The 27,784-nt window shown below is 38.8% G+C and overlaps 2 protein-coding genes across 2 annotated transcripts in view; both read right to left on the bottom strand.

Annotated features, from left to right (window-relative positions):
* Window positions 1-7,747, bottom strand: part of LOC146456684 (EGF-like repeat and discoidin I-like domain-containing protein 3) — a 20,186-nt gene extending 12,439 nt beyond the window's left edge. Inside the window, exons 1-2 of the mRNA XM_085092654.1 lie at window positions 7,548-7,747; window positions 6,105-6,370 (exon numbers count right to left, since the gene is read on the bottom strand). Of these exons, the coding sequence (XP_084948780.1) occupies window positions 6,105-6,370; window positions 7,548-7,623 (342 nt within the window). The 5' untranslated portion in view covers window positions 7,624-7,747. The remainder of the gene's footprint in view (window positions 1-6,104; window positions 6,371-7,547) is intronic.
* Window positions 7,748-11,819: 4,072 nt separating this feature from the next.
* Window positions 11,820-23,469, bottom strand: LOC146456683 (EGF-like repeat and discoidin I-like domain-containing protein 3). The gene is made up of 6 exons (XM_085092655.1): window positions 23,357-23,469; window positions 18,770-19,035; window positions 17,811-17,919; window positions 16,211-16,530; window positions 14,606-14,742; window positions 11,820-13,319 (listed from the first exon to the last, which is right to left on the bottom strand). The coding sequence occupies exons 1-6, from the start codon at window positions 23,409-23,411 to the stop codon at window positions 13,304-13,306; spliced, it is 903 nt and encodes a 300-aa protein (XP_084948781.1). The 5' UTR covers window positions 23,412-23,469; the 3' UTR covers window positions 11,820-13,303.
* Between the last annotated feature and the right edge of the window lie 4,315 nt (window positions 23,470-27,784).

The raw sequence follows: 27,784 nt of genomic DNA, 5'->3' as shown, positions 1-27,784 counted from the left end.
CAATGCGTAGCCGAGTAGATCCAACATCAACAAGCCACTCTGACAACTCAAAAGATGACTTCTTGATACAAGATATTTTGCTAGTGACAAATCCTTTCCTCACAAGCAGTGCAGTTCCCCCACCCCTTCTGCCAGATCGTGGACAGTGATAAAGAGTGTTGTACCCCGTCGGGGTAAGTTCATTAAGAACAGCACTGTCGTTGACGGACAGCCAGGTCTCACAAATTGTAAACAAGTCGGCTCTCAAAACATTCACCAATTCAACAAAGGCTGCTGATTTATTCCGTAGCGATCTAGCATTCAAACTGCATATTTTCAATGACATGTTGTCACTAAGAGACATTTCACTCCGCTCCACAGTAATAAGATTGTTTGTGTTGCGGGTTGACGGACCATTGGGACCCGGGTTCAGTTTGAAAACAATGTCATAAATCATCACACAGCGGAATGCCGCACTGCAATTAGAATAGTACAAACAAGGGCGATGGCAGCGCTTGATTCTGGTCATCACCTTGAGCATTGTCGAATTCCAGTGTGGAAAGAATAAGAACATGTTATCTGTAATCCCAAGGGCCAAGCAAAACGACGGACTCTTCCAATCAGAACCAAAAATGTTCCTCGATAAATCGCCCCATTCTTGCTTTCCAGGAGATATTTTAAAACGAAGACTAGACGAGCAACCACTTCTCTGTTCTCTTTGAAAAGTATGATTGTCAACTCTTGTGAAATTTTTTACGTAATTAAACAGGTTAGTATTCTTTATTGATTTCAAATCATAAAAAAACTTAATTTCAGCGTCTTTTTATAGTTAACAATAAGCAAGGGACCACAAACGAAAATGCTGCATCTCTGCGTATACTTGCAGCATTTTCGTTTGCGGTCCCTTGATTATTGTTTACTTTTCTGTTTTGGACCGTAGATCTTTTTAGATTCGATATGCTGTACTTTTTAAACATGGTTTGGCCATGTACTTGTGAAGGAAAGTTTTGCTTTTCTCATTTAAATTATTGCGACAGCGACATGATATTTCAGTTCTTTTGTTCATTGTTCGTAGTCACGCGCTATGACGTGGACGGATGTCTGAATTTGGGCCCATCCGAAATCACTACCACGTGCATTTGGTAGACCACTCGACTCGCGTTGGTTGTTCTACTTTTTGCTGTGCTCCACTGTAATATTCTGAGTCCATTAAACCAGCCAAAGTTAGAGAACACAGCTGATTTTAATTCTAACCGTGGACAACGTGTTTCATCCGAACTGTTCTACTGGAAAACTACTAGAGGAGCGGTTATAAAGCTCACAACATTTCACACTCACCCACTAAGTCATGAAAACTATCACAATAAATCAACATCAAATTTAGCTTGCAGTTCTTAAGTGTCTCAGTCGTAATAACCTAACAAATCACTTAGTAACAAAATCAGCCAAGTATCGAGGGGCGTGTCTGTTCCTCATAGGGTAGCGTTTTTCTGGGACACCTTGGGGAGCAGACTGCAAAGGCTCAATCGCTGCTGCTGGGGTGTCTAGACTACTGGTCGGAGTTTCTTCCACCTGCAATTCTGGCTGTTTGGCTTTCCCCGATGCTGGAATCAGGTCAGCTGGGACTTCCTCTTGATTAGGAATAGACGCTTGGAGAACACTGGACCGCTGTATCAGATAGTCTTGCTGTCTTCTCAACAGTCGTCCATCTTCCAGTTGAACTACAAACGAAGTTGGACTAGTCGACTGTTTCAAAACTCCAGGTACCCATTTTGGTTCTCTTCTGAAGTTGCTTGCATAAACTGTTTCTCCTTCCAGCATGGTGCATTCCTTAGCATGCCATTGCCTGTTTCTGAGAAGTCTGGCTTTGACGTACTTTCCTTTCAATTTCTGGGTAGACTAGGTTTAGTCTCATCTGGGTTTCCTCCGTAAGGGTAATTCTGCTGGCGACACTCCTGTTGAAGTCTGAGGGGTGATTCTGTAACGGGCTAGAAATAGCGAAACTCGCGTCTCCACACTTCCTCCACTCATTTTCTTCATTCCCTCCTTGAATGTTTGCGCGGCACTCTCAGCCAGTCCATTTGATGCAGGGTGATATGGCGCAGTTCTGATGTGACGGATTCCATTTTGTTTGAGGAACTCTTTAACTCTTGGCTTGCGAAGTTGCTACCATTATCTGTGACAACGATTTCCGGCAGACCATGTGTTGTAAAAGCGATTCTCAATTTCTCAATGGTCGCACTTGATGTCGACGTGTTCATTGGAAACGCCTCCATCCACTTGGTAGTGGGTATCTATCGTGATGGGAAACTTTTTTTAAAGGAACGGACCTGTATAGTCTAGGTGAAGTCGGACCCAGGATTTATGAGGCCATTCCCAGGGATGTAAAGGAGCTTCTGGCGTTAACTTCCTGTTTTCCTGGAACAAATGCACTGACGCACTTTCTGCTCCAAATCTGCATCCATTTTCGGCCACCACACATAACTTCTTGCCAACGCCTTCATATTGCAAATTCCAAGGTGTATCTCGTGTAACTCCTCCACCACTCTTCCTCTTTATTTAGGGGGTACCACCACTCGATTGCCCCATAGCAAACACCCATCTTGAACACTTAGTTCATCTTTCCTTGTGAAATAAGGTTTGAATACTTCTTCTGAGTTGTGATTAGGCCAACCTTGCTGTACGTACTTGATTGCTTGAGACAGTATCGGATCACACCTGGTTCCGGTTCTGATTTCATTCACACTAGCTCACTGGTGTGGAATTGAGGAGTTCCATTGCAACGGTGTAGTCGGCGGACTAACAGGCAAGGGCAGTCGGCTGAGGGCATAAGCATTGGCGTGTTCAGGTCCTGGTTTGTAATCAACGGAGTAGTCGTAGGCAGCCAGCATCAAGGCCCAACGCTGAATCCTCGCTGCCGCCATAGTAGGTATGGCCTTCTTCTCGTTAAACAATGATTCTAACGGTTTGCGGCCAGTCACCAAGCTAAAATGTCTGCCATAAATGTACTGGTGAAATTCTTTCACCCCGAATACCAGGGCTAGTGATTCTCTTTCCAAGTTTGAGTAATTTTTTTTTGCAGTGGACAGGGTCCTAGAAGCATAAGCGATTGGATACTCTGAGCCATCATCCATTTGATGAGAAAGAACGGCTCCCAAACCATACTGTGATGCATCGCATGCCAAGGTTAGCTTCTTCTGACTGTCATAGTGGACCAGGAGTCTAGAGGACTTCAGGAATTCCTTCGACTTCTGAAATGCGTGCATCTGCTCCTTACCCCAATGCCAACAAGCCTCATTAGGTAGCAACGCATGTAGTGGAGCCAACACACTTGACAAATTGGGCAGAAATTTCTGGTAGTAGTTAATCATGCCCAGGTACGATCTGAGCTCTGACGCATTCGTAGGTGCTGGAGCATTGGTAATAGCATCGACCTTGTCTTGCAACGGTTGAATACCTTCCTTGCTGACCTTGTGCTCTAGGTAGGTTACTGGAGGTTCCATGAACACACACTTGTCTTTCCGCAGTCGTAAGCCTGTGCTTGCTAGTCGTTTCAAGACTTCTTCCAGGTTGTTTAAGTGATCTTCGTCACAGGCTCCGGACACTAGGAAGTTATCCACCCGGACGATTACATAAGGAATGTTCCACAGTAGCTCCATGTTCCGCTGAAATATTCCTGGTGCTGACGATATTCCGTAGGGAAGACGGCTGTACTGGAACAATCCTTTGTGTGTGTTGATGGTGGTGCACTGTTTGGACTCTTCATCCAGAAGTAATTGCTGATAGGCCTGACACATGTCCAGTTAAGTGAAATTTTCACCTCCTCCTAGAGTTGCAAAGAGATCTTCAACTCTCGGGATAGGGTAACTGTCCAGCTTAGACACTTGATTGACAGTTGTTTTGTAGTCTCCGCAGATACGAATGGAGCCGTCTGGTTTCAGGATAGGTACAATGGGAGCCACCCATTCAGAGAACTGAACAGGTTTGATTGTTCCCTCATCTTGTAGCCTCTTGAGTTCAGACCTTAATCTTCCCTGTCATGGCGTATGGCACTGGTCTCGCCTTCAAGAACTTCGGTTTTGCCTCTGTTTCCACATGGATCTTCGCCCTCGGGCCTGTGAATGTTCCAAGTCCTTCTTGAAACACTTCCGAGTACTGGTCGATCAGCCTTCGAAGTGAAGACTCTTGTTTGTTTTCGTCAACCTGGATTTTTAACAGCTCCTTCCAGTTAAGTCTCAGAACTCTTAACCAGTCCCTTCCCAGTAAGTTAGTCCCTGATCCTTCCACTACGAGTGTTTGCAGTTCCACTTCTTACTTCTCATACTTTACAACAACGTTCACAGTTCCTTAGACCTTGACTAATTCACCTGTATACGTTCGGAGGCTCACTTTAGCGGTTCCCATCTGCGGTCGATTCTTCGCAGAATTTCCATCAATGATTCTCTTATAGGTTTCTTCATTGATGATCGTAGCTGCAGCGCCGGTGTCCACTTCCATGCTCGTCTGAACTCCGTTTAGTTGTAGGTCGACTCGATACGGCTCTCTCTCCTTTGCAGCTAGGTGAAACATCGCGTATTCTTCGCATTCCTCCTCTGTCTCTTCTGATGTCTCCAGCAGGCGATGTGTGTTTCCAAACTTGTTGCTGTTTTGAAACTCGTTTTACGTTTACTGCGACACTGGTTTGCTTTTGTGACCCTTCTTACGACATCTATAGCACTCTTCTTCTTTATACCTGCACTTATTGGCATCATGAAACTAACCTCCGCAACGATAGCATTCTTTTGATCGTCTCGGGTTCCTTGGCAGCTGTTTTTGTTTCGGTGGCTCCTTGGTCACGCGGTTAACTTGTGGTTCTTACGGATTTTCGTTCGGACTCCCGTGCTTCAGATCACGTGTATTCCTGTCGGCGGTTTCCACCGCGGTGGCTAATTCCATTGCCTTCTTGAATTTCGGTTGACTTTCCGCTAGCAATCTCCGCTGTATGCGTTCATCATTTACGCCGCAAGCCAGTCGATCACGAAGCATTTTCTCCAGTTGGTCGTTGAATTCGCAGTGCTCCGATAAATTCCTCAGTTCGGCGGCATATTGTTGTATTGTTTCTCCCGGCTGGCGAAAACGGCTGTTAATTTTAAACCGATAGACGATTGAAGAGGGTCTTGGATTTAGATGATTCTTCACTAGGTTGACTAACTCTGTAAACGACTCTCAAATTGCTGATTAACTTGTAAGTTTTCGCTCCACATGAGCTTAGCAGTACCGCTCGCTTCTTATTGTTGTCCGTAATTTCATTCGCCGCGAAGTAATGATCGAGTCGTTCGGTGTACTCTCGATCCAGCTTTCGTTTTCTTTGTATTCCTCGATTTTCCCGATCGATGCCATGGTTTGATCCGTTCCTCGTCGCCAATGTAATATTCTGAGTCCATTAAACCAGCCAAAGTTATAGAACACAACTGCTTTTAATTCTAACCGTGGACAACGTGTTTCATCCGAACTGTTCTACTACTGGAGGAGCAGTTACAAAGCTCACAACATTCCACATCCACCGTGCTGACGAGAACCAACCAGCTCGAAACAGCTTTCCACGGTTGTCGCAATCTGTTGATTCTCGGTTGGGTCTCTACCATGTCGCTGTCATGTTAACTCTCAGAAATTGATGATAACAGTCATTTCTCTAACACCGCAGCATATCCTTTACTGATATTACTGCCACTTTTTCTTCCTTGCCGCCATTTTGAAATCTCTTTCTATCTATGAAAATACTGTGGCAGTCGAAAAGCATCCTCTGTATAATGACGATCAGAGTCATCTTACACCTGCGCACCAGTAAGAGACATTTTCGTGGCTGTTATTTCAGCTGGACTATTAAGCGTGACTTCCCCTCCTTATTTTACTTGCCCACGTCATGGAGTTATGACTAAAACCTTTATTTTATTTTATTTTACTTTAAAGGAAAAAGTCAACAAGAAACTATAAAAAACGCAGCCTGATTCTGATTCCTGATTCTATCGTACACAAATTTTTGACACAAGTTTTCCGTTTAATTGTGAAAGACTTACCAAAGGCAGGTGGGCCCGTAATTTCTCTCGTTATCATGAAAAAGTCACGATAAAAAGTTGATGACTTACCCTCCGACCTCTAAAGCTCCATCCTTTCTTCCGTTTAATGTTATAGCCAGTACCAAATCTCAGAACTTGGCAGGAGCCGTGTAGGGACGAATCCATATCTCCCAAGTTAAACAAGTTACACTTTCCATTCAGAATACACAGCATTTGACAGTCCACATCACTTGAAACTTCTTTACTTGAATCAATGAACCCTTCAAGGATGTGATCTTTTACTTTATCAGAAAAGGAAACGTGTTGAAGTCGTCCGTTTGACGGACAGTAGCTATCTGCAAAGAAAATTATAGGCCATTACACTTAACAGTTTAAAGTACACTTTTTCTTTTCTTCTACATCATGTGATTTGCTGTATTTTGCTGTATAGTATTTCATCCATTTCTAGCGAAAAATCTCAACCCTCTTCCGCGCCCCGCCTAGAAATAACTTGTACGAGATCTTATTGATCACTACTGATCGTGGATTGTTTTCCAGTAAAACACCCCAAAACATTCTGATTCGAATTTTTGTGATTTATCTTCTGGGGGATTTAACTTTTGCCTTTCCTTTTACATATTAATTTATGGAAGATATAAAATAACTTTTTGTATGGGAAAAATTGGCCCTAAACTCGATCTCCCAACTAGCCACACGATCCTTTATTTGATCTTTTGGAAAGTTTAATTTTCAAGCATACATAATTTTTAAGAAAGAAGCCTTCACCACTGTTATGGTTCCAGAAATGGATAATGAACATTGCTAACCTAGCCTATCTGATAGTATATTTGAAAATGCAAAATAAGACCTATTAAATGGGGGAAGAAATGCTCCTCTGGTCACATTCCTTCCCAACCACTTCTAACCCATATTCCTTTGATTTAGGTCAGTGAAAGCTAGTTTCTAAAATCAGAAGTGAAAACCCGTCTCTACTCTCAACACAGGAAAGTTTACAGTTAGTGATTTGTGGAGGGCCGGACTGAACTTTATGTGTGCCATAGTAAGCCTTGGTTTAACTTGACATTCATGGCAGTGCCAGCCTTTTATATTACTGCTTAAAAAATGATTTAAGCTCTTCGTCACGTTCTTCCCAACAAAGTTTTTGCATTGTTGGGGGCCGGCCGGATTGATTCTAACAACAGGAGAAGGTCGGGACTAATCGCAGGTTTTTCAAAGCTTGGATTTCAAAGAATACAGCTCTGTAACAACGTAAATGCTGATATATATCTGAACTGAGATAATTGGTAATCACATTGTTTTGCCGCTATCACCTGCGTCTGGATATTTTTTATTTTATCTTCTTAGTTTTGTAGTGCAATAATTTTGTGCTGAAAACACTTCGGGAGGTTTTAACTCGAAAAACAAAGTTCTTCAAAATTAAGTCCCGAAAATGTTTCATACAGTTATCGTGAGTTCTTACTCTAGAGTTGATGAAGTCAACTAAGGCCCTGATATAACTAACATTCGACTTACCGCATGTCACCGCTCTTGAATTCAAACCGATCAGCAGCATTATAAGAAGCAATGTTGTCTTTGAACAGCAAATCATTTTGTTTCTTGGACTTTTAGAAATCAGTTTTTAGTCTGCAACAACAGCAGAGTTTTGAAGTCAGAGCACCTGTGTCTCTTTAGTTAAATAAACTTGAGTGGTTTAAGTAGACGAAGCACATACGCTCGCTTATTGGTTTACCATCAAAATGCTTACTCGAGGCTGATTCACGAAACATTAATAAACGTTTTTTTTTTCCTACTGTGTACGTATCCGTCAAATCAAGGTTAAAATAATTTCATAAATCCACAACACCAGTCTATCTTAAAGTAAGGTAAATTTATTTAATGTCAATAACGCGGGGAGTCACTTGCGCGATCTCACGAGGCAGGGGGTCATGATAAAATGGTTGACAATAATCCAGATCGAGTTGGAATTTTCAAATTTCCTGTTAAAAATGAAAAATACAAGTGTTCTTAAAGGTTACTTATGCGGCAATTTCTGGTCAACGCTCGTTGACGAAACTGGTTAATAATTTATGTGTATACCCCTGAGCTGTAAATACATTTTTCAAATGAATGTGATCAGTGTTTGAGAAAATGTACTAAATAAGATAAACAACTTCTTATTTCTATTTGTAAAAGTGTTTATCTCAATATTGCATAATTTGCGTTAATGGACATATCACAAAACAAAACGGGCCCACGCTTTGCAAAACTATTTAAAATTTCTTTCGAAACGTTTGCTGAATGTAAAGGTTTTGATCAAATGATTTGGACGCCACGTTAAAGGAACTTCAGTGACTTGACGTTAAGTGACTTCCAGGAGTTCTTTTTTTAAACAAAAACTAACAGGGATCTCCTTTAGAGTTTTATTAACCCCTGAGGTATAAATATATTAAGGACAATTTTATTTTCTGATTGGAAAAATATTAATATTTTTCTTCCTGAAAACTGAATAACTATCTTGATCTGTACTTTTTCTCCGGAATGATTCAGGTGTTATCTTAGATTAAAAAGTATGTTTGTCGCAAAAAACATCTCATTTGCACTCTGACGTTGTACTAGCACACACCAACTGTCGATGTAATCATGAGCTAACTACTCGAACCATATTGCAACCAAACAATTCAATAAGGGAAAAGAATGGAAGGTAGGACATTCTCCGGCCAAGAAACTTTGAGGGATAAAATAACGAGGTACGATGTATCTTCGTACCCTCCGAATACTCCCTAACACATTGCAATCGTTTCAAGAGATGTGTTTATCCCGCAGGGTAATATCTCTTAAGAAGTTATAATTTTCTGCAGGGGATGTTAATCTCTCAAGGTGCTATCTTATAGATGTTAATTCTTAATAATCCGTGAACCCCAGGGTACAGAGAGGAGAAATGAAAAATAAACCTCTATACGGCCGTTATAATTAACGCAAACAGTATTGCTAAGCAATTTAAAGCATTTTTTCCAACACCTCCGAAACCAGTAAACGTGCTTTGAAAGCATTTATGAATTTCAATACTTGGCAAAATGTTTCAATATTTGCACTGCCGGCAAAACATACGTTCCACACTTATATTTATTGCCAGTATATCATCATCATCATCATCACCATCCGGTCATAATCATTATTATCCCTACTAAATGACCGCTTAGGAAGATAGAGTAGAATCAAAAAACTACAGTAAATTAGCGTTCCCGCCCAAGAGAGTTTTGTTTACCGGTTTACCGTCAAGCCCCTCAGCGAGTCTCAACAACAATTTTTCATTCCCTAGTTTTCAATTAAAATTGTTTACAAACACGCATCGCCTGTCTTTCTTGTTAAGAAAAGCAGGAGTGGTTTCAATTTAACATAACTAAGCACTGACACGCGATTACTTAAACAACAAAGAGATAACATTCTTAGAACACCTTTTTAAAATAACAACCAAATATCTTTAAAGCTGCAATCTGTAGTTTTAGGAAATAGTGAAATCTAGATTTTTTGCATATAACTGAAGGTACGTTTTGAGAAAACGTTTCATGGGGCAAGTTGGATAAATATGCATTAACTAAAATATCTTAGGATAAATAAATAATTACTCACTCTTTTCAAGTACCGTCTTAGCGCCCTCCAGATATCACGCCGTCCATTAGAGCCTCTTATTTCGTTGGATCTGTATACCACGCATCTTAATTGTTTCAGTGTTAAGGTCCGATAACGCTGTTTTTGTTGTTTATTCATTTCCCCGCTAACGTTTTGTTCAGCCAATCGGTGAGCCATTCTAAGATCTGTGCGGTTAGTGCTGTCAAAAGGAGTCCATTTAGGATGGTTCAGTAAGTTATAAATTTTAATGGGTTATAATAGTTTTTTTTTGGAAAATCTTCATAAATAAGTGATCATGAGAAGAAGTTTCGAGAATAAATTATTTGTCAAATGCAATCCTCTCCAGTTCTTTATAGTAATCCAAGGCAAGATCCACTACTTCAGGATAGGGGGTATCAACCTTACCATACCCTTCCTTCCCTAAGCTACATAGCGTCTTAATTTTCTGCCCTTTTGAGAATAATATGTGCAGTAGACACGACAGTAGACAAACAATTTTTAAGACTTAGCGCCTTGAAAAGAAGGTTTGATTGTCCTTACAAGTTTATTGATTTTTGACATAAATCTTACAAGAAAAGTGCACTGCCCGCAGTTAGCAAGAGCTAGTCGAGGCGAGCAGTGGTTACAAGCAATATTTACAGAACAAGAGAAAGAAAAATTAAATTAAGTTTGGTATATAGATATGTTTACAGGAAATATTTAACAATTATTCCAAGAGCGCGCGTTGGATATGGGATGATAGATAGCCAACGAGGCGCGTAGCGCCGAGTTGGCTATAATCATCTCATATCCAACAAGCGCGAGTGGAATAATTGTTTTATTAAAAACAATCAGGTAATATTGGTAGGCCTTTAAAGAGCAACCAGAAAATAATTTATGGTCGCTACTTCTCGGGCTTGGTATAATGGCTCATATACCATGGACGCTAAGCCAATCAAAACCAAGGAATTGAATTATACAATGATCCAGTTTTTAATAAAATGTATTATGTGAAATAAGGCTATAAGGAGCTTGTATCAATAAATGCAAACACAAGAAGCCGAGACTTCATAATATATTTGCTGATAAATTGGGTGAAAGCATATAGTCATTGTCTACTCAAAGTCTTTGGAGCTAAAAATGCGGGCAACAGCTTTCAGCTTTATTTTGGCACATGAGTAGCGCGAGAAATCTTTAAATTCCGTACTTTTGGGATAAATTCCAATTTTAATCATAGCGGAGCCCCATAGCTAAGAGATTTTGGTAAACCCATCAGTGCGAGAAATGTTGGTTTGGTTATGACGTCACTTGCGTCCGACCGACCGTACGTACGTACGCTCCTCCATGTAAGCCAATGTGATACCCTGTGCTGCAACCGGGGTTTTTTCGGCGGGAAGTGGGATGGCCAACTTCTTTCAGAAAAATAAACGAAAATTTTGAAGAAAACTAATACTTGTATTTCGACAAACGACATATGTCGAGAAAGCAGGAAATTTAAAACCCGAGAGCAACTGAGAAGGCGAACAAACAGGTGAAATGTCTGTTGAAAACAAACATGTGGTGAGTAAGCAACTCGCAAGTCGTTTAAAAATTAAATGCAATTTTTGCAGACAATTGTCGGTGATTTTCCATATTTAACATATTTCAAACTACACACAAATATTTAAGTCGTTGCCATACAACAAATATTCTTGGATAAATTAATTTAATTTTTAACATTCACAGAGCTATTCATAGTTATGAATTGTTTTGAACATTTCGTGTTGGGCTCAATGTGTATTATAAATTCATTCCCGGCAGCGCATATTTGTAAACACGCAATAAACGCCTAAATATTTCGGACCACAACCAAACATTATTTGTCCTATATTCTCCTTTTGTTAACGTTTACTTAGAGATTAGAATTATTCCCAGAGTTATGAATTGTTTTCAACATTTTGTGTTGCACTCGTGTAATTCATTCGCCATTCGCAGCGCATATTTGTAAACACGCTCTAATTAATTTTAAGCGCTCACTGAAATATTTCGCGTAAACAGTTTGCTTTATATGCACTTAAGATATATATAACTCCAGAAAGGATGAGGAATTTGTAACGTTATTACGTGTTATTACGTTCGTACAATAAGCAGACTTGCATGTAAATAAATGCTTTTAAAAAGCAATTGTGGAGCTCCGCTTTTAGGCTGGGCTAAATATATACAGTCGAACCTGTATATAACGGCCCTGTATTAAGCGGCCACCCTCTATTAAGCGGCCAGTTTTTAAAGTTCCGATTTTTCGCGCATACAAACGCTGTATTTGTTACCTGTATTAGGCGGCCACCTCTATTAAGCGGCCGCGGCCACCCTGTAGCAGTCCCATGTTTGTCTTTCTTTGTTATTTTTACCTGTATTAAGCGGCCGCCCTTGAAACTAAGTCATATGCACAGTACCATGGATAACAGGAATTGTCGCTGGCAGTGTCGACAGTCAACGACTTGCTCTACAAACAAAAGTTTCAAATTCCGAGGCGCCAAACGCACGTGTCCCACTTGTTTAAGTCGCTGTAATTCTTACCCTATTCCTATTTTAACTTGAGGAATTCTATTATACATTGTGTTACTTTTAATTAGCAACATTACCGTTATAACTCCACTTCGATCGTAACAACTATGAAATGACGGAATGAAATATTTTGTTGTGAGCTGCAAGTCACGTAAGTAAGTGAGTTAGAAATACAGTACTGTACACCGTACAAGAGTAGAAGACAATTTATTGCACAGTGCTTTTACACAATGTTACGTACATTATACCATTAAGTTACAAGTTGGCACTGAACTTTGTTTAACCTATTGATCTCTTGAAAGAGTGTTGATTGTCTTATTTTTTTCTTGCATGAAATGCTTTTGTATGATACACCATTAAATTTGACATTAGACAACGCCCAGTGAGTATTTTTAGTGATCCTGTATTAAGCGGCCAGTTCCTCAAGTCCCGAGGGTGGCCGTTATATACAGGTTCGACTGTATATCAGTTAGAATGGCGGTCATCTTGCATGGTATCGCCTTTTGAATAAGGCGATAGCAACCCGTAACCAAGCATTTCATCGCCGGAGAGACCCTGGGAAAGAGTTTGAACCAACAGGCCCCGGCAGTATCAGTATCCATCATGCGTGTTTCTATTTAGCATTATGACAGAGCGGTTTTCAATTGAGTGTCGAAAGGAATTTCGCGTTTGGTTTGGTTTTGCTTGTGACTGGTTAACAAAAATCGCGCCACTTTCGCAACCAATGGGAATCTAAACCAAAACAATCGTGTTTTGGCTGCACGCGTTTTTCCGCGCTTGGCGTAAGTTACTTGTATTTGCTACGAATTCTGATTGGCTTGCTGTGTTGTTTACATCTGTTGCGATTGGCCAGAGTAATTACTTTGGTTTTGGTTTTACGACACTGAATTGGAAAAAAAAAATTGGAAACCGTTTTAACAAACACAATTAAGAAGTACAGATTATCAACAGTCTCCTACAACCGCCTCATCGTGGTAACACTTCCTTTTCGGTTCTTGATACCCGCTTGGCCAGCTCAAAAAGATCAAGTGAGATTCTTTGCAACTACAGTTTGAAATGGTGTTAGTGAAAGCAGGAATTTCCATGAACAATAGCCATCTGTAGCTAAGAATTCTTTGTTTTCCCAACTCAGCGTCTCACAGATCTTGACATCTACAAAAAAAGAAAAATCATCCTACCGTTCGTATTGGTTTTACATGTCTTGTAAGGTCATGAGCTCAGGACTTAAACTCTTCAGTCAAGTAGATTTATTTTAGAAGCGGTCTCAGGGGACCTTGAAACGCCCACAGTTCAAATATCCAATCAAAGAAGACTAATGACAATTAAATTGTCACATGTCATATCTTTTCGCGCGGGAAATGGGTTGACTCAAGGAATAGGCCATTTCGAGTTGCTCTGAACCTCACTATGAAAGCGAGGCTAAGTGGAAACTTTTGATATGAGAATTAGTTTCGTTTGCATATGAATGTAAACTAATTTTCATAACAAAAACTTTGCACTTAGCATCGCTTTCATAATGAGGTTCAGAGCAACTCGGAAACGGTTAATTAATACAGATAGAGGTTCCAAGTCATGGGCTTCTTGTGAGGCTAAACCTTTTTGTGACTGAGCCTACTGTAGTTCCTTTTTCAGAATAAGAACAAGTACCGACGTAAATATTCGCTGATAGCGAACTCAGTAAGGATTGCTGATCTGTTTGACAGCCTTACTTATTTGTACACGTTTTAGGAAGAAAGAAAGAAAGAAAGAAAGAAAGAAAGAAAGAAAGAAAGAAAGAAAGAAAGAAAGAAAGAAAGAAAAAAAAAAACAGTGTTGTTGCAGATAATGTCCTAAGATAAGCGCAAGTTCAGAGACGCTCCTTTTATTTCCGGCAGAAATCGGATGCATGTAACAATTTTTCTTGTAACATCTTATTAAAAAAAAGGAAAAGAAAAGAAAGCGACAGGCTTATAAAACACACAATTTTGAGACACTGTTAATTTAGACCCTATCAACCAGGATCCATTTTCAAACGTTTGCATTGTCCACCCGTAGACCGTTGGAAAGCTCCGTTTTCGAAGAACACCTAGATACAACGTACACCACAGCGCAAACTCTTGAGTAACGAGTAAGTTGGGCTTGGCCTGGTCTTAATAAATACAATTAAAATCTGCAAGACCGCAGCGACAAAGCGATGAGTGGTGCCGGATCGATCTCTTGTAGACCTGGGGATCTGGAAATTGTTTCAAATGCAAAATAATTATAGATGGGAGACTGATCCTAACGACGGAGGTGGCGAACTTGACAGAAATAAACAACAAAGGCTAGAATAACTGAAATATTTTTCGGGCAAATTTAAAATATATTTCAGTTATTCTGGCCCTTTTGTTTCTTTTAAGTTCGCCTCCTCCGCCGTTTAGATCAGTCTACCATCTAAATTTTGCATCTGGTGTGAATACCTGGAGTTATAAAGTTCCACTCTCATGGATGGCCAGTTGTTCCAAGTTTGTGGTCGGAAGCGGATGTAGCGTGCCCTGATTGGTGGATTTAGATCATGGTAAACAACAGTGTAGCGATCTGTGTTTCCAGCAAACACCTGAAAGTTAAGAAAGGTTAAGGAAGAAGACTTTAGACTTCTCAGACTTTTTAAACCTACTTTTACTCAAGAGTTTTATATATCAAGAGAGCTTTGCGAAATTCGAGCACCATTTTATAAGTACAAATTGCAAAGATTTTTTACTTGGTAATATCAACTTCAATTTCCAATCTCAATTAACAGAGTTCTGGCTGTACATGATGCCTTAAGAAAAGGCACTGAAAAACTTTACGGTCTCCGTTAAAACAAACATTATGATGAAAAACAAAATACTTCACCAGCCAGGTTTACGTTTAATGTTAACTGCTGGACCGAAGATAAAGAATAAATGTAATTCCGAGTAAATGCATCGTGTCAATGATATGGACAACAAATGCAAGGAAACGTTGGTGTACTTAATTGTTATACAACAACAACAACAACAACAACAACAACAACAATTTATTATGAGAAAAGACAAATTACCATATTACATACCCTCAATTAGCAAGGGCTATTCGAGGTGGATAGCATTTAAAGTTGTTTGCACGCTCAAAAGGAACAGAAAATTAACAGCACAAAAATAGAAATGATTCATTAAACAAAGAGAAAGAGAATTAAATAAGAAAATAAATGAATAAATAAAACACCTAAATGACTAATTATAATTTAGAAAGTTAAATGCAAGCTAACTAAGTAGTGACATAAGATTGATACGAGTTATATTTCGATATGGTACTATATCATCTTCAGACTGAGGTGACAACAAGTAGCTATGATTTAGATACTGAAAGATGGTAAATTAGCAATTCAAAACATGCACATGAAAATAGTAGTAAATTCCAATTATCATCGTTGCCTATTATCTTTGTGTTAACACGCACGGTATGGGTGAGATATTCTTTGTTCATTGCAGTAGAAGGTGATTTGTTATTAATAAAAATGTCCGGTAGATTGCATAAACCTTGTATGTGTTTGATCTGATCACAGTAGCGCAAATGTTTATATAAAGCGCTAACTTAGTCTGAAGATGATATAGTATCATATCGAAATATAACAATTAAGTACACCAACGTTTCCTTGCATTTGTTGTCCATATTATTGACACGCTGCATTTACTCGGAATTACATTTATTCTTTATTACTTAAAATTATCAGCTGGTAATGGTTTTTGCTGGACAAAGGTTTCCAATTTTTCACGCCGGATCAATAGTTTAGGCATGGAATAATTTGTGATACGCTAGACAATCAAGTCCAAATAATGCCTCAAATACGAGTACTTTACCACTTAAATAAGCGTTTGAGTCATTTTTGTATCTAAAGTATACACTAGGTGCTGTCATGGCCTCTATACTGAAGGACGCTTGTCTCTTTTCCTTGGTCTCCATGTTGCAGAGGCGCAAACGAACCTCAAATTTGCAGTTGAATTTAAGTTGAATTAAAGTATGATTAATATTCTGATGAATTTTCAAACTACATCTTTAATTACTTTATCAGTGGTTTGTCCCAACTCTCGGTAATACTGAAAGCTCGCTCCGTCTTTGCCGAACTGCAGTTTGTACGTTTTTACCCACTGCTTGACACGAGTGCTGTCTCTTCCTTGCGTCGCTACACCTGTTACGTTGTTGTGATTATTCAAACCAAGGTCAATTTGTAGCCATTGATTAACATTGGGAGATAAAGGTGCCCATGATTGATGTCCATTAAGCCTACCAATGTGAGCAACAATAGTGTGATCATAGCGTGAAGAGGATGTCATCTGCCCGTCCGAAATAGCTCCACTTTCTACACCTAGATCAAATGTACATTCTAAAGAATGCATAAAATCAGATTGATAAAAAGATATGCTGAAAAAGTATAAGAGCTATAACAAGAAATCATTGCTGAACGGTTCAGAGCAATATTTAATACAATATAGTACAATACAATACGTTACGTTACGATGCGATACGTTACAATTTAATTCGATACACTGGGATTCCATACACTACAATACAATACAATGCAATACAGTCCAATTGGCCATTTTAAGGTTGAACAGGTGGCTGGGTCGACTTTCACATGATGGTGTCCTGATTCATAAATTAAATTTATGAATTGACACCATAATGTGAAGGACCACTTTAAGATTAGTCTTTTGACTAATTGATTGAGCGAGAAAAATGAGCAAATTGAAGTATTACAAACGACATTATTATAAATTCGGCTACGAGGACTTAAACCGGCAAACTCCAGCAGACAGAAAAAAAAATTGCCAAGATTTTGGCGCAGTGTGGTCTGATCACAAAGAATAAATGACCTGCAGTAATTAAACTTTGTGACACTATCAAGATTAACATGACATAATACCGTAACGGTGGTTGCTTAAATAACTTGCTTTCTGATGGAAGTGAAAACTTTAGAACACTAAAATGCTATCTCCACTATTTAAAGTAGGTTTTGAGACGGCATGGTTTTAATTTCCAACAGGATAACGTCAATTCAATTTGTTGTAAGCCGGAGTGGAGGTTCCCTTTAACAAACCAGTTAAGGACGGTGCCTACGAATAGAGATATTCAGTTTGTGCAGCCAAGTTTTACTTGCAGGAAAAGAAGATCTAAGCAAGGGCTACTGGAATCCAAAAAGAAAATTTGGAGTAACGACGCATTTTTTTTAAGAGATAATTAAGAAACAATAATTCTAAAAATTGCTAAAATACAAAGCAATGTATGGCATTTTTTTTTTTTTTTATCAAATTGATGCTTTTTATCTCTGAAAAATGCATGGTTACCCCCTATTTTCTTTTTAAGTACCAAGAGCACTTGCTAAGTTCTGCTTTCTCCGCATAGTTTTAAACCACGCAAAAATATCCCTGTATTAGTAAGCACCACCCATAGGAAACCCGCGTATCTTGAGATGCGCAGAACCGTATGCGCAGTAACAAAAGTAGGCACCGTCCTTAGGTATTTTTTTTTTACAGCTGCAGTAGTAAAACGTATATCATCTAAAGCTATTTGCGGGGCAAAAGTAATATGATTAGTTATATTTCTAGTTTTCAATAATAAAATGTTATGTTATGTTATGTTTATTTGTAACAAATTTTCACCCACTTTGTGCGCATGTCTGGCCGGTCCATTCTTCTGTGCAAGCACACTGTGGAGTATTACTCTCATCAAGAGTGAAACAAGTTCCGCCATTTAAACAAGGAGAGGTAAGGCACTGAAACAGCAAGGGAATAGTTTTTCACTAGAGAAGCTATTTATAAACAGTGATTAAAGAAAAACACCCCAAAGGAAAATAAAGGGTATATAGCGTGACAAGGAGGTACAAATGGGGCAACCCATACATGAAATCAATATTTGCAAGTATCTTGAACTGTTATTCTCTATTAGCGTACAGTCTGAAAAACGACAAAAACCAGCTTGATCTGGGAAAAATGAAATATGCCGCCTTATTTGCTGTTATGTTCTCTTTGAAAAGAATGATTGTCGACTCTTGCGAAATTGTTTACGTGTTTAAACAAGTTAGTAATCTTTATTGGTTTCAAACCATAAAAAAAAACTTAATTTCACCGTCTTTTTAGAGGTTCTGATTATTTTTGGTCAATGTGGTGGGTTTTGAACGTTCTTAATGCCAAACTGATCAAAATGGTTGTAATTGATTTTTTTAAAAATAAACCCTTTTCCTGCATATTTTTACATCTTAATCGCTCAATTGTCATTTCAAAGGCTGATATCCAGGTACCCGATTTATCGGTCCGATTAGTAGGTTCAATTGCATGGGCCTATTTTATCGGTCTGTCTTCTATCTTCTTATATTTTCTGTTGGTGTAGCACTGTAATTGGGTGGAAATCGACCTGATTCCAAAAATCTGTAGCGCTGCCTGACAGAATTTATAAATCGATTCTGCTAACAAATTTCAAAAACAACAACGTTAACAGAAAGCACTGTTAAAGGAGCAGAAGGAGTTTGATTTGGGTGGTGAAACTGCTTTCTTATCGAAGAACGTTTTTCAATTTTGACGCCAGTTATTCTAAAATACATTTAGTCTGAAAACAAACGCTGTTACCCTCCTCGCCCTGAAGCTCCATCCTTTCTTGCGTTTAATGGTATAGTTAGCACCAAAGCCCAGAACTTGGCATGAAGCTTGTAAGGTGGAATTTTGATCTTCCAGGTTGAACAAGTTACACTTGCCATTGAGAATGCACAGCATTTGACAGTCCAGATCACTTGTAACTTGATTAATGGAGTCGATGAAACCTTCAAGAATGTGACCCTTCACTTGGCGAGAAAAAGCAACATATTGGAGTTGCCCATTGGCCAGACAGTTCCTGACTGGGAACAAAATTGTCCACAATATATATTACCGCTGTTACTGAGCAGAGGCATCAATGTTACTAGCTATCGAACACCACCTTTATATGTGTTTACTGTGCCTTACACATTGCATGTAAACTATGTTCACTTACAATTTACCAACAACTTGACGTGAAAGTGCTCGTCCTCGGTGGGTCCATCTGCTAAAACACCCGGATGTATCACATCCCCCATCTTTCTCTCTCACCCGCAAAATCGTTTCTTGGCATTCCCTCCTCCCATCCCCCCCACAAAAAATTGTTTGAGATTTTTTTTTCTTATTCATTAACCAAGGGCCTTTAACCATCTGATGGAGATCTAGCGCGGTTTTCAATTGAGTGTTGCAAAACCCAAAACCAAAGTAATTTCTCGGACCAATCAGAACGGATGTAAACAGTACAATCAGCCAATCACAAATGTAGAAAACACATGTAACCTGCGTCAAGCGCGGGAAAACGCGTGCGACCAAGCACGATTGGTTTTGGTTGGGCTTCCCATTGGTTGAGAAAATGGCACGAATTTTTCGCACAAATCATAGAGTCTAGTAAAGCAAAACCAAAGCAAACGCGAAATTACTTTCGACACTCAATTGAAAACCGCTCTAATTGAGTTCGATATCTACTGTGGAAACATCAACGCATAAAAGTTCCGAACACTCAGATGCTATACCACTGCAAAACTTGCCACTGTACGTAAGTACAGAAGAAGAAAAGAAAAACTGAATTAAACAAGCCGATACAAGCAGTAGAATTCTTGCATGGAGAAAGGTTTCATTGTATTTATGCCTTGTATGTTGAATCGTCTTTTTTATTCCACATACATAACTAATCAATGACATCAATCTAATCAACGAGTAATCAATTGGTAATTAATGAGTACTCAGTGCCAAGACTGCCCATTCTCAATGAATAATCAATGAATAATCCGATGGCCCACAAAATTTTAAGTCATTAATTAGTCGTTGATTTCATTGATTCTTCCCCAAGACTGAAATTTTGCAAGGAGCTGCTGTCACTTCAAAAAGTGTTTGAAGACGATTTGTATGTTAGATATCAGCCTAGGGGTCACTTTAAAAAAAACGGGATAGTTAGACTACTCAAAGGAGCAGTGTAACCCGTTTTTAGTGTCACCTGATAAATAGCCAAAAAACTTATTTGTATTGATGAAAACGTTGAAATAATGGTTTAGTTTTGTTAACAATAACCCTACTAGTGCATAGAAACTACTATTTATTATGTTTGGCTGCGGATAGCTAGGATGGAAGTCGATTGCAACGTGAAAAAAATGGCCAACATTTTAACGTTCTTCCTGTGTATTTTAGATAACTCGCTAAAAATCGATTATGGTTTGTTCTTCCCGGGAGAAAAAAAATGTTGGAGCAGGTTTGACCAAAATACAGCAAAATCGTCGGGACAGTGCCCCTTCAATAAAGCAAGAATAGCATCTTATTAATTTTGATGAAACAACCTCGTTCCTAAGGTCTCTCCTCTTTCTCTCCACCGGAGGGAAAGAGGGGAGACCCTGGGAACGAGATTGTTGATGAAAGAGGGGAGGAATGAGTAATCAATGAATGAGTAATCACTTATCAGTGACATCAATGTAAAATCATTGGGTACTCAATGCAAAATCAGTGACATCAATGAGTAATCAATGACATGAGAGAGTAATCAGAAACATCAATACATAATCAATGACATCAATGAGTAATCAATGGCCCACAAAATTTTGTGGGTGCCATTAATCATTCATCCCTCATTGAGTATTACAGTACTCAATGTCTTTGAGTAATCAACTGATTACCCACTGATAACTCATTGATGTCATTCCTTATTTATTGGTTATGTCTAGTTTATTTCATACTTTCGAATTGGTGAGCAGTAGTTGTTAAATTCCAAATGCGAACTGATTTAAGTTTTTTTCTGTTTTGGGAAGGAAAAAATCCGGAGGTCGTGGGTTTGATTCACGCCGAGGTCGAAAAAAGTTTTCAGTCTTTGCCTCGTGATCGTGCGATCTCCCATTTCCTTACTAGGGCTAACGCTCAGAGGGAAATTCATGGGTTCACTTTAGCACTTTAACATACACTGCAGAGTTAATATATTAGTCAATTGAAATCCCGGTCCCGTGACTTCCGGGACAAAGCGGCCAAAGCCGGGATTTAAAGCTCATTGTTAAAACAACGGGTTGGCCCCGGGGGGGGGGGGGGGGGGGAATTAACTAAATGTCTGTTTGACAGGGGCAATTGAGCATCACCGGAAGCGGGGATTTAACAACCTGAAGGAATATAGTCGAACCTCCATGTGCAGGTGTCCATGTGCGACCACCTCTTGTAAACGACCACCTCCTATAAGCGACCACCGATCCCAAACACCAAAATTTTTCCCAGTCAAAGCCCTATAGTTGGAACCTCTCATAAACGACCACCTCTCATAAGCGACCGCGACCACTTTTTGAGGTGACGGCATTATAATTTTAATTGTTTTTTAAAACCTCTTGTAAGCGACCACTTGACACATGGTCTGATCTTCATGTTCGCTGTATGTACTACGCTACTCAGAATTTACGAGGACCTTTTAGTGAAAACCTAACACTGGTCATATTGTAACTAGAAAAAGTAGATGTGTCAGAACTATGCCCAGAAAAGAGCCTCTCTTGTTCAACTCCCGCAAGCGACCACCTCCCGTAAACGACCCCTTAAGTTTTGGCTTTTTGGGTTGTCGATCGAACATATTTTACGAGACGTTTGAGATACGGGTACACGCACTAGAGTCGGATTAGAATTTCGTCACTCAAGATGGTCTATTCCGCGTCTAAGTGGGTGGTTAGCAACAGTTTTGTGCCCGGCGTTATCCGAGAAGACTGGATGCACAGGACGAGCAAATTAAATCCAAGACAAGATTTAAACTCGAATCACAGAGGTAAGAAGAAGTGAGCTCGTTATGTGCTGAATCACCTGTGCGGGTTTGGAACTAAATCAAAATCCACAATGTGCTGCCGGAAAATTTAATAGTTTATTGAAAAATCTTATGATACCACGCTAAGCTTTACGTCCGTCACAATATCGATATTTACCAACAAACCTAAACTGTTTTTTGTTTTATTTGGTTCTGAAGTACTGATGCCCCGCTATGCGGGGCTTTTAACAGTACTTGAATTGATCCCAGGGTCGGGGAAATTAGCGGTGTTTTAACACCGGGCCAATGTTACTTCCCCGCTATGTCCCGGGGGTCGGGGGGTCGGGGTTTCAACTGACTGATGCATGATTCTCTGAGGCATTATTTGTGTCATTAGTGCTAGCGACACAACATTTATTTTTACCCTTATATATAAAAAGGAACCGGCATAGTTTTGTTCGCACGCCTGATAACTTTTGTCATCAGTCTCTCAGTGCTTCAAACGTGACTGACAACAAACATCGTTTACTAACAGTCCGCGACTTTGCTCTGCACTGACATTATAATTTCAGTTTGTGGTTCAGCCAGATGGACCGAACATTAGACAATTTATACAGCGACTGGCAGTGCCGGTTTTTGTCTGTAAAGTGAGATTAACTTCATATTAGGAGAGCCTGTCACTCGGGTTGCAGAGGTGTCCGTTGTTCGTGTTAACCGGTGTCCTTATGTATTGAGAGATAATAAATGAGCTTTTCGTCAGCACAAACACAAATGTCCATCATTAAGCTGGTGTCCAAAAAGCGAGATTCCATTGTACTACTTTTTTAACTTGATAGTTAAAACGTTTCTCTGGTTAAAAATATGTACAGTATACGTACTGAAAACAGGCAAATGTTTTAAAAACCCAACGTTTTGGCCAAAACTTCAGCCTTCATCAAGGGAAAGTGATAAGAATTTTACAAAGAGCGCTAACATATAAAGAAAAATATGCAAATTTTTGTTTTACCAGCAGAAAAAGCTGTCCTGCCAGTAACACAGTCTTGACCGAGTAGAGAATTTCAACACCGAAACCGAAAAATCTCGCTCTTGAAAAGAGGTTTAATTAAAGCTCGGGCCGATATGAATGATTAAAGAAGTTAGAAGTGAAAAGAAAGAAACGTCAAATTTACAAACGTCTGGAGTCAGAACTCTCAAATATGGAAATCTCAATATAAATATTTTAAAAAATAGTTGTCGGCTTACTGCTAGCTTGAAGCTTATCCATCCGGCAGAATAATAACAGAAGCTAACTGCATGAGATAATCATACACGAATGAATTCAGTCTACATTGGCTGACACTTATGAAGAAAAGTTAGCTGGTTTGGAGCTTGAGATGCATTCAATTTAATTGCAAGCTTCATTAACTCACCGCATTGGGTTGTTTTCAAGCCGATGAGCAGAATTAGAAGCAGTAATTTCTTCATCACAAGTTTTTTGATTCTGCTTGCTGGAGTTTTGGGACGAGCTTCCGTCAACCTGTAACCGATAACCAATAATCATTTTTGAGACCTACCGCCTCTTTCATCGTGAAATAATATTTCTCAAATGTATTAATAATTTAGGAAGAGAACACAATGGAAATCACCGCCGTAATTAAAAGGAGGTTTAGAAATGTGATTTTAATTATAATTATAATAAAATTTTTGAACTTTTGCGTCGAATTTCTCCAGTCCAAGAAAAAATAAAAAAAATGGTTTGGGGAGCTATCCAAACACTCGAACAAATGTTTCTTCTTTTTTAAAATACCTGGAAGTTTAAAAAAAAAAAAAAAAAAAAAAAAAAAAAAAAAAACCCTCTGCTGCGCCTAATTCTTTTTCACCGACTTCCCGTTGTTTGGAAATCGAATGTAGGTTGAAAAACGAGCCGGAAGTGTTTGGAATTCCAATGAAAGTCATTGGAGTGTTTGATTCAGCTTCTCAAAGCATAAATAATTCTTGAAGATAGTCAAAGCAAACGCTCATCAAATTTTATGGTAATTTTAAAAGGTCACATTTCCAAACTTCCTTCCTATTGGGATTTTACTTGTTTTCTCTTCCCGGATTCTTAATGAGAATTTGAAAATAAATAGATAACGGCAACCCCTCTAAGGTCACGTACGCGTGTGCTTACAATTCACTTCACAGTCTAGCATTTTAAACTCTGTAAACTTAAGGAAACACTCAGAAAATCTCCTTGGAACTAAACTGAGCAACTCAATGATTATTATCACAACTTTATGCTTCCAAGCACAGACCGATGGACTCTCCTAAAGCAACAAATCCGACGGCTCATGTACCATGCAGTGCCTTAGAAAAGTAGTTCACAAGCCGGACACGACAGGACAAGATTAGGGAGGAAGTTATTAAGGACCAAAATCTGCGAGACAATACGACGGAAGATCTAGAGCGCCTTGCTTGCAATTAATTTGTATGCCGCAGAGCCACCCGGCGTCCAAAACCTACAACATATATGGGATTCGCTGGTATTAAAGAACTTGGCAGATCTAGAAAGTGGAGGGGAAAAAGAGTGAGAGTAAAATCCTTAAGGATGTTATCTTAATTAACAACGCTGCGCAAACATTTACTGCTTTTTAAATTATTGAACATTGTAACTAACTCTAATTGTCATCACCTTTAAATTTAGCTTGTTTTATCGCCAACAAATAAATGCATGTTTTAAACAAACAGCTACGTCTTCCGCTTCATGGCAAGACAAAATAGATAGAAAGAAAAAGCGTATGGTAAGCATCTCTTCCTTACTAATTTTTTTGCCGTGAAAATAAAGGAGTTTGTACACTCTGGCTCGCTTGATTTAAGAATTTTCTTCAGAATCCATTTCCCGCTGATAATTTCAGACTGTTCGTAAAGAATCAAGGTCGGGATATCCCGATGGCACTGATTTGCATAGTCTTTGAAACAAAACTGACAAACAAAACAAGAAACGAGAAATTTAAAGCTCTTATATTTCGGCAAAAAATTTGCCAGTATCAGACTAAGTTCGCTTCATTTGTATTTAAACTTATTCTAATGATGGTATAGATTTTTCCGAATTCAAGTTTTTCGTTTTGTTTTTATTTTTTAGTTGGTCGCGATGCAAATACTGACTCGGTATCGCCTTTATCCTTTTTTCTCCAGAGATTGGAGACTATATTTAGCGCAGGAGGGTCTTTTACTTCAATCAGTGTGTGCTTGTCATTGAAAACATTTGGCTTTAATATGTGTTTTCACTACGTAATTATTTTAGATATTGTAAAGAGCCTTGTAAGGATGGAAAATTATTTATTTTAAACGAAAATGTCAGGTTTTTGAAAAAACATTAAACATTCGGTTAAAAAGAAGAAAAAATGTTACCAAGATTTGAAGTTGTCAGATTATCACTGTGCTAAAATGCCTTGACGCCGAATGGAAGTTTCGTGCCAAAAGTTACAACTACAACAACCAGTTGGCTTAGAAATAAAGTTCTTCACGAAATTGGTCTGCTATCAGGCCTCATGTTGAAGGAACTTTTGCGGGGGATTAGCTGGGTTCACTTCAACAAAGATCCAACAGCTTTTTCAGTTGTTTCTCTTTATTACTCTGACAAGAGTTCAGCTTACTCTGCTCAACAATCACTTCTCTACTAAAACTAGATGGCACCCATTTTTATACTGACTCGACAACCATCTGCTCAACGTAAACTAAATCTTACGCAAGCCTTCTGTGATTGGCTGCAAGAAACTTATTTGCATCCGTGCCTTCGATCTATTAGTCAAGTCAAAGACATCTTTCTAGAGAAATATCACCACGAAGGTTGGGTTGTCCAGTCAATACAAAACAAGGAGACCAATATAAAAATTACAAGGTTCAGACTTATACAATAAAGTTTCACAAAGATAATCTGAAAAACACTAAAAGTTGTTGTTTAAAAATTGAACAAGAAGTCGATTCGTAGAAGGTGTTAGCCTTCTTCATCGAAGATGATTGGTTAAAAGTTTCCATAAATTAAATGAGTACATGGTCAACAAAATCGAAAGTTCGAATTATATATTCAGTACAAGGCTAATAGCAAAATTACAACAATAGATATTTATCTTCACAATCACTCTAAGACCATAGTATTTACTTTCAAAAACACCTTATATTACGGACATTATTATTTAGATATCTTCATATTTAAAATGAACATCAACTTCCATGAATTCGGTACATCAACTACCATGAATTCGGTAAAAGAACTCAAGAAAATCTACCAAAATTGACTAAAAATAAGAACAGTAACAATTTCCTGGAATAAACCATCAAAAGGTCAAGTCGAGGAAAAACTTATAAAAAGTAAGGTAAACAAGGTGTTATCTTTTGTAGGAAACTTAATTGAAAATATTTTTACGAACATAAGTGCTTCCGTGGAAACATACAGCTGCTCATACCGAATTCATGACAGGAGAATTTATACATTAATCACACATTAAGAACATCTAAGTCGAACTACAAGGTATGATTTCTAGAGAGCTGCATAACGAGTCAACCGGTCTTTTTTTTCTGTGATATTCCCAACACCGAAATATAATTTGTAATAAGTCCAAACACCAAATAAAATTCCTTTAACTATTTTAACCCCAAATAATTGTGCTGTAAATATTTTTCATAATTGTCAATTTTTATCATCTAACACTCATCCTCCGTCTTAAAAGTTTGTCAAAAAGCCTTCTTGTCTCCCGCCAGAGACGTTTAATTATTCATGTAAAACGTGTGAAAACATTTTCTTTCCGCTGCCTTGAATCTCATTATGAAAGCGAGGCCAAGTGCAAAATTTTTTTTTAGGAAAATTAGTTTTCATTCATATGCAAACAAAGCTAACTTTCAGATGAAAAGCTTTGCACTTAACCTCGCTTTCATAATGAGGTTCACAGAAACTCAAAAATGGGCCTATTTGAAATCGCGGCAATCATTGGTGGAGAGTTATTTGTATTAAACCGGAAACCTAATCTCGTAGCCAGATTCTCAGGCGGCTCGGGAATGTTAAAATCTGACCGTGGGAGATCTGGGTACGAGATTACCGGAAACCGTATTGTGAGTTTCTGAAGGAGAACTTTTGCTAGTCACGTGACATACGAATTAACTGATTATTAGTCATTGGGCTGAGGGTTAGTGAAAATTCAGCGGAATGCTCTGCCGCCTTTATGTCGACCATCATTTTCTATAAATTTATCTCTCGTGTACTCTTCAGTGAGACCGTCAAGAAAAAGTTGTTAAAATTCGTTAACCTAACTTAAAACCTCTTCACTCGTCAGATATGAATCATTCCGTAATACGACCTAATACATTTGTATCCACCCTTGGCAGGCAGATATTTTAACAACATGTGCTCACCACGCACTGTACTTGCTTTTGCCTTTATTTGTTTCTCCTATTGCTAGCGTTTATTGGAGATAAACTCGGTTATGTTGATAGAGCCTACCCAAACAGCACCGATTCGTTCAGTTTCTGAAGCTGTCAGAGCAAAACAAAAACGTAGATGACAGGCCTGATGAGTCTCCACATTGAGGTTTTTTGTTTGGAAATGAAAAAGTTTAGTTAACTCACAGACTAAAAAAAAAAAAATTATCAGCTTTGAGCTGCCAAAGTGAAAATCTTTTCTTATTGGACTTATTTTTTACCTTTGACCGCAGCTGCCCTTTTCCGTAGTGTCAGCCCTGCAATCAGTTTGGTATTGACTTAATTCTCCTTGCTATTAGGAGAAGTCTTCTCGTTAGGAGAAATAAAATGCTTGGTTACTGAGCGCGCACGAGACGACACACGAGACTGAAAATAAGGAATCTGGGAGCGATTGATGCTGCTTC

The sequence above is a fragment of the Pavona decussata genome, unplaced genomic scaffold (assembly GCF_977016875.1).
Source record: "Pavona decussata unplaced genomic scaffold, jaPavDecu1.1 SCAFFOLD_254, whole genome shotgun sequence".
In the NCBI taxonomy this organism is placed as follows: Eukaryota; Metazoa; Cnidaria; class Anthozoa; order Scleractinia; family Agariciidae; genus Pavona; species Pavona decussata.
Note: the sequence above shows the minus strand (reverse complement) of the source record. Positions and strands in the feature narration are given on the sequence as shown.

What these genes read in the sequence shown, in the direction of transcription:
- LOC146456683 (XM_085092655.1), bottom strand. Translation starts at nt 23,411, where the DNA reads ATGAAGAAATTACTGCTTCTAATTCTGCTCATCGGCTTGAAAACAACC. An exon ending in CTTGAAAACAACCCAATGCG is followed by an intron (nt 19,036 to 23,356) that starts GTGAGTTAATGA and finishes TTTTGTTCCCAG; the next exon opens with TCAGGAACTGTCTGGCCAAT. An exon ending in TGGGACAAACCACTGATAAA is followed by an intron (nt 14,743 to 16,210) that starts GTAATTAAAGAT and finishes CTTAACTTTCAG; the next exon opens with GTGTTTGCTGGAAACACAGA.